At 54.5% G+C, this 17,279-nt stretch overlaps 8 protein-coding genes across 8 annotated transcripts; 3 read left to right on the top strand and 5 right to left on the bottom strand.

Moving 5' to 3' along the window:
* Positions 1-113: 113 nt before the first annotated feature.
* G647_05407 (uncharacterized protein) lies at positions 114-1,133 on the top strand (the record flags this gene model as incomplete). The annotated part of the gene is made up of 3 exons (XM_008729738.1): positions 114-213; positions 279-352; positions 450-1,133. 3 exons carry the CDS (start codon positions 114-116, stop codon positions 1,131-1,133), a joined length of 858 nt encoding a protein of 285 aa, XP_008727960.1.
* A 974-nt stretch (positions 1,134-2,107) lies between these two features.
* On the bottom strand, positions 2,108-2,781 carry G647_05406 (uncharacterized protein; the record flags this gene model as incomplete). Its single annotated transcript, XM_008729737.1, has 2 exons — positions 2,108-2,695; positions 2,761-2,781. The coding sequence occupies 2 exons, from the start codon at positions 2,779-2,781 to the stop codon at positions 2,108-2,110; spliced, it is 609 nt and encodes a 202-aa protein (XP_008727959.1).
* A 1,208-nt stretch (positions 2,782-3,989) lies between these two features.
* G647_05405 (uncharacterized protein) lies at positions 3,990-5,699 on the bottom strand (the record flags this gene model as incomplete). Its single annotated transcript, XM_008729736.1, has 1 exon — positions 3,990-5,699. One exon carries the CDS (start codon positions 5,697-5,699, stop codon positions 3,990-3,992), a length of 1,710 nt encoding a protein of 569 aa, XP_008727958.1.
* A 742-nt stretch (positions 5,700-6,441) lies between these two features.
* On the bottom strand, positions 6,442-8,004 carry G647_05404 (uncharacterized protein; the record flags this gene model as incomplete). The annotated part of the gene is made up of 2 exons (XM_008729735.1): positions 6,442-6,590; positions 6,645-8,004. 2 exons carry the CDS (start codon positions 8,002-8,004, stop codon positions 6,442-6,444), a joined length of 1,509 nt encoding a protein of 502 aa, XP_008727957.1.
* Positions 8,005-8,663: 659 nt separating this feature from the next.
* Positions 8,664-10,129, top strand: G647_05403 (uncharacterized protein; the record flags this gene model as incomplete). The annotated part of the gene is made up of 2 exons (XM_008729734.1): positions 8,664-8,761; positions 8,812-10,129. The coding sequence occupies 2 exons, from the start codon at positions 8,664-8,666 to the stop codon at positions 10,127-10,129; spliced, it is 1,416 nt and encodes a 471-aa protein (XP_008727956.1).
* Positions 10,130-10,420: 291 nt separating this feature from the next.
* Positions 10,421-11,116, bottom strand: G647_05402 (ribosomal protein L17; the record flags this gene model as incomplete). Its single annotated transcript, XM_008729733.1, has 1 exon — positions 10,421-11,116. The coding sequence occupies one exon, from the start codon at positions 11,114-11,116 to the stop codon at positions 10,421-10,423; it is 696 nt and encodes a 231-aa protein (XP_008727955.1).
* Positions 11,117-13,280: 2,164 nt separating this feature from the next.
* G647_05401 (uncharacterized protein) lies at positions 13,281-15,578 on the top strand (the record flags this gene model as incomplete). The annotated part of the gene is made up of 1 exon (XM_008729732.1): positions 13,281-15,578. The coding sequence occupies one exon, from the start codon at positions 13,281-13,283 to the stop codon at positions 15,576-15,578; it is 2,298 nt and encodes a 765-aa protein (XP_008727954.1).
* Positions 15,579-15,950: 372 nt separating this feature from the next.
* G647_05400 (uncharacterized protein) lies at positions 15,951-16,644 on the bottom strand (the record flags this gene model as incomplete). Its single annotated transcript, XM_008729731.1, has 2 exons — positions 15,951-16,101; positions 16,157-16,644. 2 exons carry the CDS (start codon positions 16,642-16,644, stop codon positions 15,951-15,953), a joined length of 639 nt encoding a protein of 212 aa, XP_008727953.1.
* Positions 16,645-17,279: the final 635 nt, after the last annotated feature.

The following is a 17,279-nucleotide window of genomic DNA, read 5'->3' as shown; positions in this document are numbered from 1 at the left end:
CAGATATAAACTCCGTACCCAGGTCACCGCAGGGTGTGTCCAGTCCGCAGGCGCCCACACCTGCCGCACCTCGACCGCCGTCATTGACAGCCTCAAGAAGGACGTCAACACAGATGCTTCCTCCCCCTCTACCCCAGAATACCAGCCTGCCGAGCTCCCCTCGACCGACACAGGCCGCCATGATGGACAATACCGGGGTCGGGATCGGGCCAGGTCAGTCGAGCCGATGTTTGGGATCGCAGGAGTGCGAGATACTGAGTCAAGATCGCGCGAAACAGGGCCCATCCGTCATCCCAGACCTCTGACAGCAGCCGAACTACACCTGGAGCTGGAAAAGGAGCAAGAGAGCATTGTGAGAGCCCTCCCTCCTGCCTGGGGCGTTGACGAGACATTTCTGCGAGAAACGGAAGCCGCTTGACAACTGACCCTCTCTCGCGATCTGCCCCCAGGTGAATCGCCTGACGCGCGAACTCTCGGCCCTCCGAGCTCAAACCGCCTCGGTCGCGTCCACTACATCCTCGACTTCCGACCATTTCTTTTCCGCCGACCCCTACGGCACAAACACCAGCGGCAACGCCGTCATCCCGACGACGACCCGGCGCCACCGCTCCTCGTCGAACCTCTCGACCCGCTCCGCACGCTCGATCCGAGAAAGCCTGGTTAATGCGGCCGCGAACACGAGCGTCTCCGGCGTGGCCGCACCGCGAGACCAGTCCGTGCAGGCGAGTGCCCGACCCAGCATGGAAATGTCCCGGCCCGACGTGAGCAGGCAAAACTCGATCTCGGCGTCGGGCTTCCGCTCCGGCTCCATAACGTCCTCGCCGCACCTGTCGCAGGGGACGACGTACGCGTACCCGCATCGCAGCTCGGTGTCCTCCTCCAACGTGGATGCCTCCTCAGCGGCGGCGCCGCCACATGCTGCCATGACGAGGAGTCCCAGCTCGAATGCGGCCCTGGCGCAAGCGAGATACGAAGAAGCAGCATTACAGCGAGCGGAGCTCGATGCGGTGAAGAGGGAGAATGAGGCATTGAGGGCCCGCGTCAAGGATCTGGAGAAGAGTCTACAGAGGGCGAATGAGGCGGCCATGGCCACGGCCACGGGGACGCCGACGTCGACGTCGACTGCTCCCTGAGATTCTTAAAGGGGGTGGCTTTGGCTCGGCATGAAATGCTGGAGGATGAACCATTGACGATGACGAAGTACGCTACCCAAAAATATAGCTTTCCACAAGTTGCCACGAGATTGATTTCACGACTGGACGGGGAAATGATACGGCAGAGGGACACGCGGAGCATGGTGTTTTCGGCGCTTTCCGCCTGCAATTTTCACATTCGAGACGGCGACTACGAGATAGATAGAGAGGGCAAATCCAAGAACGATATGTGCGGGCAATTCATCTTGTCTCACAAACAGACGCTCCAGTGAGCGCAGACCGTCAAAAGCTATTTCCCCCAGAATCAAAAAGGGGGGGAACCGACGTTGAAATCTTTGCAACAATAGACTATCACATGCAAGTTTGGCAGCCCTTTTGCCTGCACAGCATCTCCACGTGCCGAGCGTCTCTCTGTTACGTCTTTGTCGAAGCCGTCCATTGTATTCTGACGATTTAGGACGCTCGTCTCTGTAGCACTCCCGACAAACCTTGAATTGTCTCACGGCCATGCGGAGCGGGAACAACAGTCACAGGCACCGAGCAGGCCCACAAAGCTCAACCGTGTCAGCGCGAGGACGTCGCTGATAGGCTTCCAAGGTCATGTAGCAGGAGAAAACTGTGGATAGAGGACCGTCGTAGGTAACCGTCGACGCTGGGAGCGGATCCCACCCAGAGAGCCGGACTTCAATCCTCAACCTGAATGACGAGAGCAACCTCCCTGGCGTTGCTTCTATGCCGCGGAAGCTGGGATGGCTGCGTCTAGAGAGAGACCCCAGTCGATGCCACGACGTTGGGGACCTTCTCTGAGAAATGAGACTGGACCGTGAAGCTGTTCCTAATGGCAGCGGCGGGAATTTGTTTCCAGAGTGATGGACTGGAGCTTCGAGCGTGGTGAAGACGAGGGGTTGGGGAGCTCTCTTCGTGTGCAAAGTACCTGGCGGAGAGATGGTAGTTCAACCAATTTCGAGCAGTCTCTTCGGTCGTCCCGTCGTCTTCTCTTCCACCTTCTCCTCTCCTGCTCTTCCGAGATCTTCCAGCTTCTCACGCCCGGCACCCACCACGTCTTTCACCTTTTGTCCCCCGAGGTCTACCGCCTCCTTCACTCTCTCCTTCCCCGAGTCGACCGTCTCCCTGAGTTTCTCCCGTCCGTCCGCGACCGTGTCCTTGACGCCCGTCCGAACCTGTTCTCCCAGCTCCTTTGCCTTCCCTTCGACCTCCCGCCCCGTCTCACTCTGCCTCACGGTCCGCCAGAGGCTCGCTAGTCTCTGCTCCGCATCTTCTCTGGCGGCGGTCCAGTCCGTCTGTTGCACGTTCCTGACCAGCTTCTCGACCTCGCGATTCCATCGATCTTTTAATTGTTCGGCTAGTCCGGCGCGACGGACTTCATATGCTGGCGGGTCAGGGAGCGGCGGTAAAGGCTCGACCACGCTGTTGAGGAGGGCAGATTGTTGGGATAACAGCGTGCGTTGGACGTTGCGGTTTGCGCGGTGGACGTACAGACCGAGGTAGAGGAGCGAGTACGTCAGAGTTGCGCCGCCGAGCTACAGATCGTTAGCCTCACGTACCGTATCAGCTTGACTGGTAGGAAGGCAGGGGACAGACGTACGAAGCCGGTTGTAAAGCCCATTGTGGGCGACTGCAAAGCTTCACGGGCTCGACGTGGGTTGTGGTCCTCTGCAACCAACTCGCCGTTCGAGCTAGCTTGACCCAGTCGAGAATTGGTTTTATTGAAAGTCAACGGACGATTCGTACGAAATTCTGCGTGAAGAGTCTCTTAGATAGGTGACAGACGAGAGCGAGGGGTTTTAGGAGGAGTTCGAATCTGACACAGAGGGTCTCTTAGGAATAAAAATGAGAAAGCCGTTCAAATCTTGACTTTTACCCAGAGGGACGCAGGAGCTTCATTCATGGACGTTGAGCTCCGCTGGACCGGCGTACGAGCGATTTGTGCTTCACCGGAGGAGGTGAGTACGGCGCAGCATTGGAGCACCCGTCAACATCACTTTGAACAAACTCGATCACTAAGGTAACTATGCTTTACGCTACAGTCCAGCAAGAGCCAAAGGATGGCACGAAAGCCGTCACCCTCCAAAGCCGCAGTATTGACCCAGAGTTACTATGCATTCCCGCTCCGACTCTCTCATCCCCCCGTCCCCAGGCATCTTCAAGGATGCGCGACAGTAAGGTAGGTTGACCCGAGTTGGCTTGCCGACAGGATGGGCGGCAAAGTCACTCCCACGTCACCCCTTAGGATGGCAGACGTACCGTGGAAGCAATTCATTGCGGCATTTTCACCAGTCTCCGGATGCGTGTGCACATCTGCCTATAGCACCAGACTGACGGCTGAGTCCTTCGCGGCTCGGGAGGATTGGTTGGCATGCAGCATGTGCGGGTACTTACAGCTGCGGAAAAGCTGTTCGTTTCTGTGCCGCGTATGGGACGGTCCTTTTCTCTCTTACACTCGACGCGCCACGCATGACTCTGGCCGCAGTGCTGATGTTTTGCCACTTTGGACGAAGATGGCACAGAGATGGCGGTGCTTCAAATTGAAAATTCCACATTGGGTGACATTGAGCATGGCTCCCATGCCAACAGTTCGTGGCTCTAACTACATGAAATGTACTGTAAATCTAGTACCCTCTGAGATAGGTATAGGTATAAGTATCCTGCGCCAAACTGTGCTGCGTACTCTGCCCTGGGCGGATCCCATGCCTGAACTCGTGCTTTGCTCCTGTCCCCCTCTGCCACACGGCGCCTGTATACCTATCCATAGCTGATTTCGAGATAAGCACGCCATATTTTCCGAGCGCTGTCGGCAGATAGCTTGAGACGTAATCAGCTCAGTCTGCTCGTTGTTGGTCGTAGTTCATGCATCTCCACGCCCTCAACTCCTTTTCTGTGTCGGTCATCTCGTCGTCCAACTTCGGCCGCATCATTGTCGTGTTCGTCATAAATATCGTTTCCATCGTTGTGACTGTTCATCAATCCTACAGCCTCTTCATGACTAGCCTCGGGCCCTGAAGTTTCTTTTCTTCTTAACATTCCAAAAGCCGAATGGTGGCTCTCGCTACCATTGCCAGCCTGGTCCTTCTTATGCTTCGCAGCCGTGTCCCTCGCGGCAGCTACCCACACGGCGCCAGCGAGGATCAGTACGCTACCTATCCAGCTCATCGTGTCCGGGCTGATGCCGAAAATGAACTTGTCAGCAGCCAGCGCGAAGAGCATCTGCGTGTAGCACATGGCCGTGGCCCGAGTGCCTGATGCTCTCGGTTTCGGTGTCCTCCGACCGCTACGTCCGAGATGAGGAGGCCCGTCGCCTTCGAGATCCCCAATCCTATGGCCCGGTTGCTTTTGGGCTGCGTCGTCACCACGGCCACCGTATGCCAGGCCAGCCGTGAGTAAAAATTGCATGACGAAACCACAACAGCCGAGCATAGCGAGTAGGCCCCACTCAGTACCGTTTCCCGGTAGCCGGAACTTGACATCTTTGAAGATAACCAGGCACGAGAGCGAAACAATACTGCACCACCAGCTGAAGTAATTAATGCTGATGAACGCATGGACTCGTTCCCCTATCACACGGATTGATGTCAGGGCGCCAGTGCCGCCAACGACGCCAAGCATTGCAAGCCCGACGGCCGCCAGGTGCTGCTCTGAAGTAATGTGTTGAGAGCCGTCTGCACCCACGGTCGAGTTTGAGGGAGGAGACATTGTTGCGTCTGAAGGCTGTGTTGACGAGGCAGATTGCGAAAATAGAGACGCTGGTCGAGCAATGAAGAAGACACCGAAGAGACTGACGAAACCCGCCAATTGCTGCTGTCCGGTGAAGGTCTCACCAGGGATGATAAAGCTGCAGAGATAGCAGGTCAGGATCGGAGTCAGGAAACCCAGCACTGTCGCCTCACTGAGCGGCAGATACAGCAGACTGAAATACAGGCCGAACACTCCGAGGAAGCCCGTGACGCCTCTGAGGACAAGGAGCCAGCGGATGCCGCGTTGGCCCCACGGAAAGTCGGGTATTCTCTTGGTGGACATGCCATAGACTGTGCAGATGATCGCGGTAATGGATTGTCGAACGAAGAGGATCTGAAACGGGTGCATTGGTTCGCCATGAGGACCCGGTGTTTCGAGCAGTCGAGTACTGATATTCATTCCGGTGCCAAAGCCCTGTGAAGCTAAGACTAGAATTGCACCGTAGTTCGTCTCGATGAACGAGTCCCACGCCGCCCGGAAGCGGGATGCCGTAGGCCGGTGATTCTGGCGTGAGATAGCGACATCGTGGGATATACCTTGCACCAGAGGGTGTTGGCTAGGTAGTTCGTTCGACGAGACCGACAGTTCGGTGAATGCTGAATATGTGCTGTCAATGGAAGGACGAAAGGAAGGGACGTCGAGGTAAGGGTGCTTGACATTCGGCTTTCCCGATTCCTCGACCGGCGTCGGCGATTCCTTCCAGCTAGATGGAGAAGCCACGACGGTGCTGTCGCTCGAAGAAGGCCTGTCTGGTTCAGAGCCATCTGGAGGGGAAGTATTGCTCATCGACATGGTCCAGTATACGCCATCCCCCCGCACTCGGTTGAAGCCTTGGTCCCAAAGAAAGAGAAGAGTGAGTGCCCGGAACTAGTACTTGAAGAAGGGCATCAACGGCTGTGCAGGCTGACGGAAATGAAATGCTGACAGGAATAACACTGGAGCCGTAATGACAGAAACCGAGAGCAACGGACGAAAAGGCACGAACAGGACTTGGTATCTGGCATGAAAGCAAAACGGCAATAATAGAAGATAATGATACAAAAAAAGAAGTGAACGAAGGGTTCACTTTTTGGAGCATTGGAGCATTGGAGCCTGGAGCATGGTGCGGGAAATGTGACTCGACCTGCGCTCATCATCACCAGGACGGACACTACTGTGGACGGAGGACTGCGAAAGAGACCCAGTTCGTGCCCGTTGCGGCACACGGACCGCAGGGCGCCCTACGATGAGCGAATCGGTAATCATCAACGTGTGCCATCGCGCTCACCGTTGGGTGAGGTACGTACCCGCCGGAAGTCGGTTGTGCTGATTCCGTCCACTGACCTGCTTGGGATTGGTCAGTGAGGTCAGTGTGCCGCAGCACCTTCCGCTCTTCGATCGATATCACACACAAGTTCCTCGCATTTTCATCACCGGCACAATGGACCACGTACGGAGATGGACATGCGTGGGTGAGGCTTCTTTTGTACAAGAGATCAAACAAGGTCATCTTCAGCCGATGCATATTCCACCCCAACAAGACACGCGTGAAAGTCTACGAGGTTGTCTCTGCCTCTCCTCTCCGGAGCGCCAGCAGCGCCCGCACATCAGTTACGTACTGTAAGGCCTCTAACATGGGTATCAAGTGAAGCAAATCGTTATCCGTAGGGTCATTGATCCATCCTTCAATCGGGATTGCGTTGTCTGATCCCATCCACATCAGTTTCGATCTTGCAAATGACGGCCAGATGTGCTTACCTTCATGGAAAATGTAACTGACGGGACTGTTGTCCAGAATGATGGCCTTGCTCAAATCCGGCTCTATGCTGCTAAGATCTTTGATGTACGCGCCGTTGCGGAACGTGCAATGCTGCCGGTAGTACCTGCCTGCAAAATACTTCCGCTCTTGCTCGAGCCAGTCGATGACAGGGTCTGCGTACTCTTGCACCGAAGCCGTGAAGACGACTAGTTTGTACCATTTGGCTACCTTGCGGAGAAACTCGTCACAGTGAGGCCGCTTGTGCACGTAATACAAGATAGGGTGCTGAGGCCCAAGCACCGGTGCTGCTTGTCCTGGTTGAGGCGCCGATAGCGCCACAGGAGCGTTCAACTTGACCTCGACCATGTGTCCTGAGGACATGCGACCGCCTTTAGCTAGCGAATGGATCAAGGTCTCATCAAGATCCAGAATCAGCGTCTTCTGCTGTAAAGGAGGTCCATACCGGGTAGGGACTCGGGGGATGGCATTGGCATATGAGGGTTGTCTTCGAGGGATGAGGGGTCGTGGTGGTTGAGGAGCGTGGGGATATCTTGTCATTTTCAACGAAGGGGATGGTGACCTTGGCGACTTGATGTTGTCCACAGTTAGAGGAGTGGAATCAGCCAGAGGGCTGGTGCCCTTCTTCTGCTTCCGCCTCTTGAAGGCAGGGTCATTTTGCTCCTTAATCCTGATAGAGGATCTCCGGGTCTCGGAGTCCTCACGCGTTGCTTTGTCGCGCTTAGACTTCTGCTTGGTCTGCTCAGCCCTCCGTTGCTCCGCATCTGAATCGGATGTGGTAGTCTCCAGTGAGTCGCTCGAGTACGAGTGCCTCAGCTTTGTCTCCTGCAGAACGCGGTTCGTGGGCCGTTGAGGCTTCTTGGAAACCCATGTGCTTTCCTGCTGAGCGCTGGTCAGACCGCCGCCATGTGCACTACTACCACTCGGCCCTCTTTCGGGACGTACCCATCTTGGGACGATGGTGAACATGCCGTTCGGATCCCGGAAATACTTGGCAACATAGACGACAGGAGCACCGATTGCGGCCAGAACGGCAGTGATAGCTTCCGCGAGTCTCTTGACCCAGGTTGGCCAGCCTGATGGAGTAGCGGGCGTGTCTGCTAGCAGAGGTTGTTTCTCATCCTCCTCCCCAGCTGCCGATTCCGCAGATAGTTTCTCCGAAAAGAGAGGGCTGGAATCCTTCTGAAGCTGTGCGGTGAGCTCGGCGCTGTATGACCTCCCTCTGAATTCATCGTCTGTGCCATCTTGCTTCAGATGGTCTCCCTGTGACCTGGAGCGAGGACGGGAAGGTGAGGTTGACTGTCCGATGACTCGGGAGGATATGAGGTTGAGGGAGTTCATCTCCCGTACCAGAAGGGGGGCACAAGCAGGTCGCTGATAACCAGCGCATTCAGTTGTCGCAACGGCGGTCTTCTGTATGACTAGGGTGCTCGCATATATGGTTTGCGACGATCGAGAGTGGGCGATAGGAAGCAAAGCGATGACACGATGTGCTCACATAGTTTGGGAGAGGCTTCGCTGTCACTGCCAGATCATCTCAGCGCCTATCGCTGGCACAAAAGAATGATGGCAAGAGCCAAGTCGACAAGGTCAGGCCCAGCTAGGCGCTGAAAGAGCAAGACGAGAAGTGAAAGAGTAGAAGTGAATAGGTGGCTGGCTGGTGCAGCTGATCGGATCGAGACTCGGGTGTGAATGGGATGCGGGATGGGTGAACGGCGGTCCCACTTCCGCGTCTCGATTTTGGAGCATGCGAGTCACAAAACTATGAACACGCACACAGACACACACATTCTGCAGACTGCCGGCCAAAGGACACGGCAAGTGGACGATAGAACCCTACATGCTCGGTCGGAGAACAAGAGAAACTGCTTGAGACTGTTGGACATCCACAGCTCTGCACCACAGACCTCTCAACCACAAGAGTCACACCAACCAACATCCGCTGGTGACTGACGTACCGTCAATTTGCACTGCTGCGGTGCTGAAGCGCTGCTGCCGGCATGGCGCCAACCACAGCCCCCTCGACGCCGGGCTTTGCTACCTTTCAGAAAGTCCTATCTACAGAGTCCCTGGAATCCGCTACAGCATACCTAGTTTCGTAAGTCCTGAATCTACCTTCCTCCACTATTCCTGCTGATGAGCGTCCAGACTGCTTAAACGACGGCAGCTCAAAGGGTCAAAACGATGCGCCGTAGTCACCACCCTTCTTCTACTCCGGACAGTCGAAGTGACCAAGCAAGCCGACTCGGAGAGACTGATACAAAGAGTCAAGGAGGTGGGCAAGCAGTTGATCGAAGCCGCCCCGCATGAGCCAGCCGTGGGCAACATCGTCCGGCGGGTGCTGAGCATAATACGAGAGGAAGACGAAGAAGACGCTGCCGGCCAGAGAGGGGGAGATGACGGAGCCTCCGTCGCCGACGATAGTCCACTCGAAACACCCTCGGAAACTCCCCAGCACCTGAGATCCTCCGTATTCCATACCCTGCCGGACGGTCTGTCGTCTTCCAGTCCATCACCTCAGCGTGGGCCGGGCAGCTCTCGACCTCCTCTGTTAACCTCGCGTACTGGTGCCGCGGAGACCGCCGCCCGCCCAGTGACTTCCATGTTCAGCATCAACGCCCACCCGACCATGAGACATCTGGGCGGTGTCGACTCCCCCTCAAACCGCAGCGGTACTGGTACGCCCCAGCTAGGAGCCTCAGGTCTCCTACCAAATCTCCGACCTGAAGTCATACATGGCATCAAGGAAATCATCGACGAAATCAACGGCGCTGATGATGAAATCTCGGCCGCTGCTCTCGATCAAATCCACCCTCAAGAAAGCATCTTCACCTATTCTTCATCCCTGACCGTGCAAAGATTCTTGCTCAGAGCCGCGTCGAAGCGGAAGTTTACGGTCATTCATGCCGAAGCATACCCCAACAATCACCAGCAGACACATGCCTTGCTCACGGGCAATCAGGATGTGATTGCAGAGGACGAAGATAACCTGCCGAATGACACATTCTCCAAGACTTTAACCTCCGCTGGTATCACTGTGGTCATGATACCAGACTCGGCCATATTCGCTGCCATGTCTCGCGCAAGCAAAGTGGTAGTGGATGCCCACGCCGTGTTGGAGGATGGATCGATAGTCGCTGCGGCCGGAAGCAAGGCTGTCGTGAAAGCGGCCAAGTTTTATCGAAAGCCCGTCATTGTGCTGGCCCCCACGTATAAATTGTCTCCGGCATATCCTTACGACCCTTTTCAACTAATCGAGTACGGCGATGCTGGAAGAGTGGTGCCATTCCAAGATGGTGAACTGCGAAGAGGACTAGACACCAGTGTCAGAAATGCCCTATACGACTTTGTCGAGGCTGCAGATATTGACCTGTTTGTCACCAACCAAGTCCCTGCTGTCGTGAGCACGTGTTACCTCTACAGGGTCGTAAGGGATCAATATGATGAAGAAGACGTGGAGCTGTGACCTATGAAAGCGGTCTCAGCTTGCGGTGCAGCCCCTGAGTTGGGAGCTGATGCATGTTTCCTCGCGACGACAGACATATGTACGAGATGTAGACCACGATACCCAACAGATCCGCACAAGAGTTGAACCGCGCATGTTCGAAATGTGATTCCATTTTTACAATCCTGAAATCTACTGTACAACAGGAATTTTGTCTGTCCGGCAAGCTTCAGCGCTATGCAGTACTAAGGCCCAGATCCGCCTCCAAGATTTGATGGTACAGGTGTGCCACTCCTATCTTCGCCCGAACTCTCATGAGGGCACCTCCTTGTCCTCACCGACTCTCTGTCTCCTTAAACGACCTGGTCCTTTCTTCTCCTTGCTCTTGATCCCGCTAGGACGGGACTTTTCACCCCTCGCCCACTCATACATCGTGCCGTCCTCTTCGAAATCAATCTTCTCCTTCTCCTCCCGCTCCTTCAAATCCCTCTCCAGCCGTTGGACCTCCTCATCCAGAGCTTGCTCGCCATTAATTCGGAACCTCGTGACCTTCCGCATATTCGCCAGCATCATCTCATTCAAATCCAGATTCTCCTTCCGCTGCCTCACAATCGCCTTCGCAGTCATACTGAACCGCATATCCCGGGGTCCATCGACCAGACTCAAAATTGCACTGGGCCCAGCATCGTCCCTTATCGCTTCCTGCCGCAGTACTCTGGTATAGCCTCCCGGCCGATCGGCATATCGTTCTCTGAGTTCGCCAAACAATTTATCCATATGTCCTTCCCGTTCGGGCTCGAAGAATATTGTCTTCGCGCGTTCGCGGGCCGCGCCGGTGTTTTTCTTGCCTAGTGTGATGAGTTTTTCGGCCAGCCGTTGCGCCTCTTTGGCTTTGGGCCAGGTTGTGGAAATGGATTCGTTGGCGATGAGGGAGGTGACGAGGTTACGGAGGAGGGCACGTCGATGGGCTGAATCCCGGCCCAGGTGCCGGTATTTGAGGGTTGACATGGTCGCGTGTTCGCAATTTTCGGAGTAGGATATAACAGCGAATCTACAACACCCCTAGCTGGGTTGTCCGTCATGTACTGGCGGCGTTTTGTGACCGCGGATTTTTTGCACGGTCGAGGTATGTTGTGCTTATGCTAGCATGACTGGCACAAGGTGGGATTGTGAAATGCTTCCATGAGTCGATGGCGTCGTAATTAATAAGTGGCCGAGAAGTCTCTTCAGTTTCTGCAGGACGATATCGCTAAAATGTTCAATGCGCAGAGCTGGAGAACGTGTCGGACGTGATGCAAGATATGTGCGCAATGATCCGCTGTAGTGCTCTCTACGGTTGACTATGGCCGGGCATTCGACACGGACTGCATTTCGCTTATTGAGCATGTTAGAATTTTCTCCAATATGGAGGACACTCGGACTGTCCATCCCCTGTTACTTCCTCGTACCTTTGAACGCACAATAATCTTTTCACTATCGCCTTCAAACCCACCATTGACTGTTGTCATCATCGTTAAGCAGCAAGTCTAAATGTGTCGCTGAATTAGCTCCCTCGCACGGATGGAGTAGCAGGCTGTTCCACTGGATATCGGAACAGCTTGATGATCTCCAGTCCAGATCGACATATCTTTCACTCACTTCAGGAGCAGACCGACAGAATCTTTGAAAGTTTCCTATGCCTCCGGTGAAAGGGCGAGCCGCTTAATTCAGAAAGGCTACCATTGGGACTGTGACGATACATTCGGCTTACATCTCCCGGGCGCTTCCGTCGGCATTGGAGAGCTTGACAATCTCGCCCGAAACACTCACTCAATCCAGAATGCCATCCGTGCAAGTAGGAAGGGTCTAAGCCCTCGAAGTGGTTGTCGTGTACAGTTTACAGCGCCTATAACGACACGTTCTCCAAGGGCTGCAAATCGCGAGACCAGGTTATTGCAGACGAAACACCACCTGTGTGATTTATACTCAAACATGCGTCACATTTGTGGAGCGGGAGTGTATTCGTTGCAGCAGCGGCCACGGCACCCATCCAAGAGCAATTTCCAGCTGAGTTGTCGCCTGAAACCCCTACCTATTTCCATCACAGTCCTACGCAGGATCTTATCACTCTCATTGAGATTCTGCTGTTCTCAAGATGCTCCTTTGGGCTTCTTGTTTGGTGGTAAAGAAAACGAACCCGATTCTGTATCTGCTGTGCTGGACCTATGGGATGAATGCTCAGTTCGTCTTTGATATCGGACAGACCTCAATACCCAGAAAGCATTGCTGTCAGGTAGGCAAGCAAGACTGGTTGGACCCCTGAGGTGCATTGCCAAGATGGACCGGAGCTCTCCTTTGTCCTCGTCACGACAAGACCCTTGACCGCATGTGATCCGGAACAAGGTGAAGCCCGGCGCAGAATCAGGTGAGTCTGTGTTTCTATGTATGTAACTTCTGTCAACGGTTAGCGGTCCGGTGTAGAGGGGCAGTAGCCCCTATGGAGGACGATACTATGAACTCTGGTCTGTACTGGTGTATCAGCTGGTGTGGGCTCCAAGAAGCGATTTGGGTGTGTTGTCGTTGGCATTGTCACATACTCGAGTCTGCGTTCACAGAACTGGCTCTGCCGGTCCTATTCTGCGATGACCTCAATATCGAAGGATGTGAGTCGGCAGGAGATGATTCGGACCGGCAGCTTTTAGCAATCTGGGCGGTCTGCTTGTGGCAGTAGATGGTCGTGTTACTCATTCCTACGAGACGGCCAATGATATTGCCTCGAACATCGCGGTCACCACAAGAATGGCGGAGCGGGGCTTACCTAGCCTTTGTAACCTCGAACACGCTGCTGCTTAGAGATACGCGCACTCCTCTGAGCCATGCGTACTCCGTACAGCCATGCGAGCACTTGCGGTGGTTTCTATAGTGAATAGGCCGCTAATAGCGAATATGGCTGTGGCATGGGTAGGGTGTTTTCTGGGCTAGCCCCATTAGTTAGGCGCCCTTTAATTGGCTTCCAATCGCGAACGCGTTGCGTTATCGGCAAGTGTTAAAGCGCGTTAATTAGACGAGTTTCAATCGCCTGTCGCCCGCCGATGACCTCAGCCTAACAACATCAATTTGTACTTGACTTTGCCGCCAACTTTCTAAGGAGATACCCACGTTCTCAATCTGACATGACAAGTTAGCGGCTCTCATGTCTTCTTCGCAGCCGGCGAACAAACCCAAGAAGACAATACATGATTTCTTTAAGCCCTACCTCAAAAGCACTGTTCCAGCAAAAAGACCATCGCCGTCGATCGAAGAGTCAGAGGAGGCCGGGACCTCACGCAAAGATGAGGCGCACACAAGGACGCCCAAGGCAAAGGACAGACAAAAGATTGACAACGGTCGCATGAAGACACCAGGATCCTCTGCACGATCACCATTCTCGGCGCCTGGTTCTAGAGCCTCGCTTTCCATCCGAAGTAAAACCTCCCACGCAAAGACTCCTGTAGATCCACCATCGATATACAAACAAGCCTCGATATTCAGCTCACCGAGTCAGAACGACCTGACCCCGAAACAACCGCAAACCAAGTCTTTCTCGTTCGCCGACCTCCCAAGTTCGGCGCAAGCAGTACTCAAGGATGGCGAAGTCATAGAAGTGCTTGACTCGGATGAGGACGATACAGACTCGCTCGAGTCGCTGGAGGATTTCTTTATCGGGAAGAAGACCGGCCACACTGCCTCATTGTCGTCCACACCTGATGATGATGATCAGGCTGCGCTCGAGGCAGAACGTGTAAGGACGTTGAGTCTATTTTTGGGAACTTCTCGCAAGCAGGGGCCGTTGGTGGGCAAAGACAAGATACGGGAATTGCGCGCGAAAGAGAGGGCCTTCACGTTCAACATGGCCAGCCTTTTGGACGACCATTTCGAGGACGAGGAGGTGGAGAATAATGTGCGGAAAGCCAGAGCAGAGGTAGACGCGGCGATCAAGGTAGAAGAAGCAGCTAACGCTCCGGATGTGGACAAGAAACTTTTGGCTGCTGTTGCAACGACAGAAGATGGCGAGCACGGGGTTGCGAGACTTATGGATGCCGTTGACCGCACCGAAGCCCTGACCTCGCAGCAAGTCTTCCTGTTCTTCGGGGTGGACGGGTTTAACGACTGGCACGATGAAGAGCCTTCTGAACTCCCCTTCCCCGAAGATGCGATTCCCGACGATCTATGGAGGAAAGAAGATAATGAGGCCAGGTCAAGGGCATATCTGTCCGGCTACATGGCCGACTTGGCGACGCGCCGCGGCGTTAAGGACCAAGTCCTAAACTGGACCTTTGAGAACGTCTTACTCGAGCGGTCAGATGAAGTCAGACAAGCATACATCGATTGTCTACGGAGTGCAAGCTCGACGTGGACGAGAAACCACGTCTCGGCCCAGGACATCCAGAATATCTTTCGAACAATGGGCGCCGATAACAGCAGCCTTCAGGACTCTGTCGAGATCAAGCCTAGGCATCGACTGCTCAGAGCACCGGCCAGGCAGAATCCGAAATATCTGCTCGCAGTGTTGGACCTCTTCCGAGCGATCTGCCGAGACATGGATTTCCTGGCTCTAAGCAAATTGACTTCTGTGCTCTGTCGGCTCGCCATTGACGCAGAAATTATGAGCGACGGCGTTATCAGCGCAAAAGTCGAGGATTTGCTGGGGTTTCTTCTCTCTCTCCCCGATGTCGAAATGCGTGCCCATGTCGCTGAGCGTCTGCTAGCCGACGTGGGTAAATATCTCAAAGATCCAACCCTTCAGGCTCACCTCCTATGTCACATCCCGCCGACATCGCCACTAGCATGCAAAGTACGCGTCCTCCTCAGCCAAGTCTTCCTTCTCGGCCTGTCCGTCCTCAAAAAGTCGACCTTGGTCTCCCTCAGCGTCTCCCTCGACATTCTGACCAATCACATCTCCACATCGCCTGACTTCGACACGAAACGAAGAAAAGGGGGCAGCACAATTGATTATATCGCTCTGCGTGCTCGCACTCACCTCTTGGACGTCGCCATCTGTGACGGCGGCCGCCCAGATTCCTTCACCAGCCGTGCTGATGAACACGCTTTCAACAAATCCGTCGATCGCCTCGCCGACGCCGTCAAAACGATCGAAGTTGCCATTAACGATCCCGGGGCCTCACACATGACGAGGACAGAAGCCAAGGACGATCTGAGAGCCTTGCAAACTCGATTACTCTTCGGTGTGAGGACGGAGGTGCGGCCGAAACGCCATATCTTCGACGGCACGAAAATGAGGGAGGCGGCCGAGGTTAGGAGTGAGGAGCAGGGAAAGGATTTCATGAAGCGATTTTTTGGACGGGTCAAGGAGAGGCAGGCAGTGAAGGGACGAGATGATGAAGACGGCACGCTTGCTGCTCACGACGAGAAGTTGGCGAGTTCCACGTCATCCAGTGGGACATCGGAGACGGAGAAGCAGATCCGCAGGCAGTTGAATCTCGACGACTAAACGTCGTTGATGGGACGTTCTCATGATCTGCGTGGATAGGTCTGCTGGGAATGTTTGTCGTCTGGTCTGTTTTCTGAGCATGGTGTTCGGCGGCATTTGTGTTGTGGTTCTGGAGTTTCATGAATAGAGACCCCCTACCGAAGCGGCTGGTAACCCTTTGTACCGAAGAGTTCAATTCGCTTGCAACGAATATAAGAATTGGTAACAGTCCACCGAAGAGACCCATCCGTTCTAGCAAATAGAGCTCCTGTCAGTACAATCTATCACTGCTTTCCGTTGCCTTTGACAGTTCGATACAGCCGCTGCAGAGGGTAGCGGACCTCCTTTGACTGGGAAACTCAGACATCTTTACGCCGATCTCAGTCTCCGCTCCTAATCCTTGAACTTCCTGTTCTGGTTGTCGCCGAATAACGTGAGTCTGATGCTAGGAAGGGCATCGGACTCCAGCATGCGCAGTCTCTCGTCGAAAGTGTTGTTCAATTCGATCTTGCCATTGCTGCCAAGGACGAAGACACCTCCCGCTCTGTCCACGCATGTCAGTACCGTAGCTTCCTGCCTCGTGTAGGGGTTGAACGTACGAGTCCTCGGGTAACCAGTCCTTCTCATCCACCACGACCTCGCTCTCACTACCCATGTGCTTCTTGTATTCCTCGCTCGCCTTCTTCGCCGCGCTCTGCACCTTGTCCTTGTCCACCTTCCGGCACCTGACACTCACCTTCTTCTCGGCCAACAGATACATCGCCTCGAGCATCAATCCCTTCAACACCTCTTCGTAGTTCTTGCTCTTACTCCCCGTGTCGGCAAGCTTCTTCCTGGCCTCCTCGAACAACTTGTCCAACAGCTCCTGCCTTGCGCTCAGGACCTTTATCCTCGTCTTGTTCGCCATGGTCGACCGCGTGATTTGCTGGCTCATGCTCGCCTGTTTGAATTTCTTCTCATACTGTGAATCTATGGCGGCGATTTCCTCGCGCACGAGCTTGGACTTTTCGATCGCGAATTCTTCGTCGGCCTTGAGTTGGATTTCGCGGGCCTTTTCCAGGGCTTCTTGACGGATGAAGGCCGTCATCTTTTTGAGCTCCGAGACGACCTGTAGACCATTGTTAGAGGACTTCTCGGGATATGGGCAGAGTGTAGTCCTACCTGGTCGTCCGAGAGGGCTTGGGACGACATGATGGCGGTTGATCTAAGATTGCTGACGGTGCACGGTAGAGGTTCCCAGCCGGATATTCTCGTATTTGAAGCTCGACCGCGAGAAGGCGGGCTGGTCGACGCAGTCTGTAGGAGCGGAGTTGTAGCAGTGACGAGCACCAGGTCCTCCGAATAGGTGTCTGCCTCCGAATTGAGCTCGGTACAATGATTTGCCGCAGATTGTAGCTCTTGGGGACGACAACAAAAGGCTAGAGAAGCTGAGAAAGTCAGTCCTCGAAGGTAGGATGCAAGGCTGATCAGCGGCTTGAGCAGATGGCAAGTGTAGTCACCAGCCAGTTGAAGCTATGTATGTTACGTATGTACGTACGAGTAAGTAGCTGGGGACAGCGATAGCAGGCTCGCAGGGCACAATCAGGTCCCGCACCTCGTGGAGTTTTGCTTCTCCGTACTGCCTGCGCCACTGCCACTGCCACCACCGCCACTACGGCGCCACATCCTCAGCTTCAGCGCTTTTAGCATCTGAGAAAGAGCCGTGCAACGATGAATGGTTAA

Source organism: Cladophialophora carrionii (genome assembly GCF_000365165.1).
Source record: "Cladophialophora carrionii CBS 160.54 unplaced genomic scaffold supercont1.4, whole genome shotgun sequence".
In the NCBI taxonomy this organism is placed as follows: Eukaryota; Fungi; Ascomycota; class Eurotiomycetes; order Chaetothyriales; family Herpotrichiellaceae; genus Cladophialophora; species Cladophialophora carrionii.
This window is presented reverse-complemented; position numbering and strand designations above follow the sequence as displayed.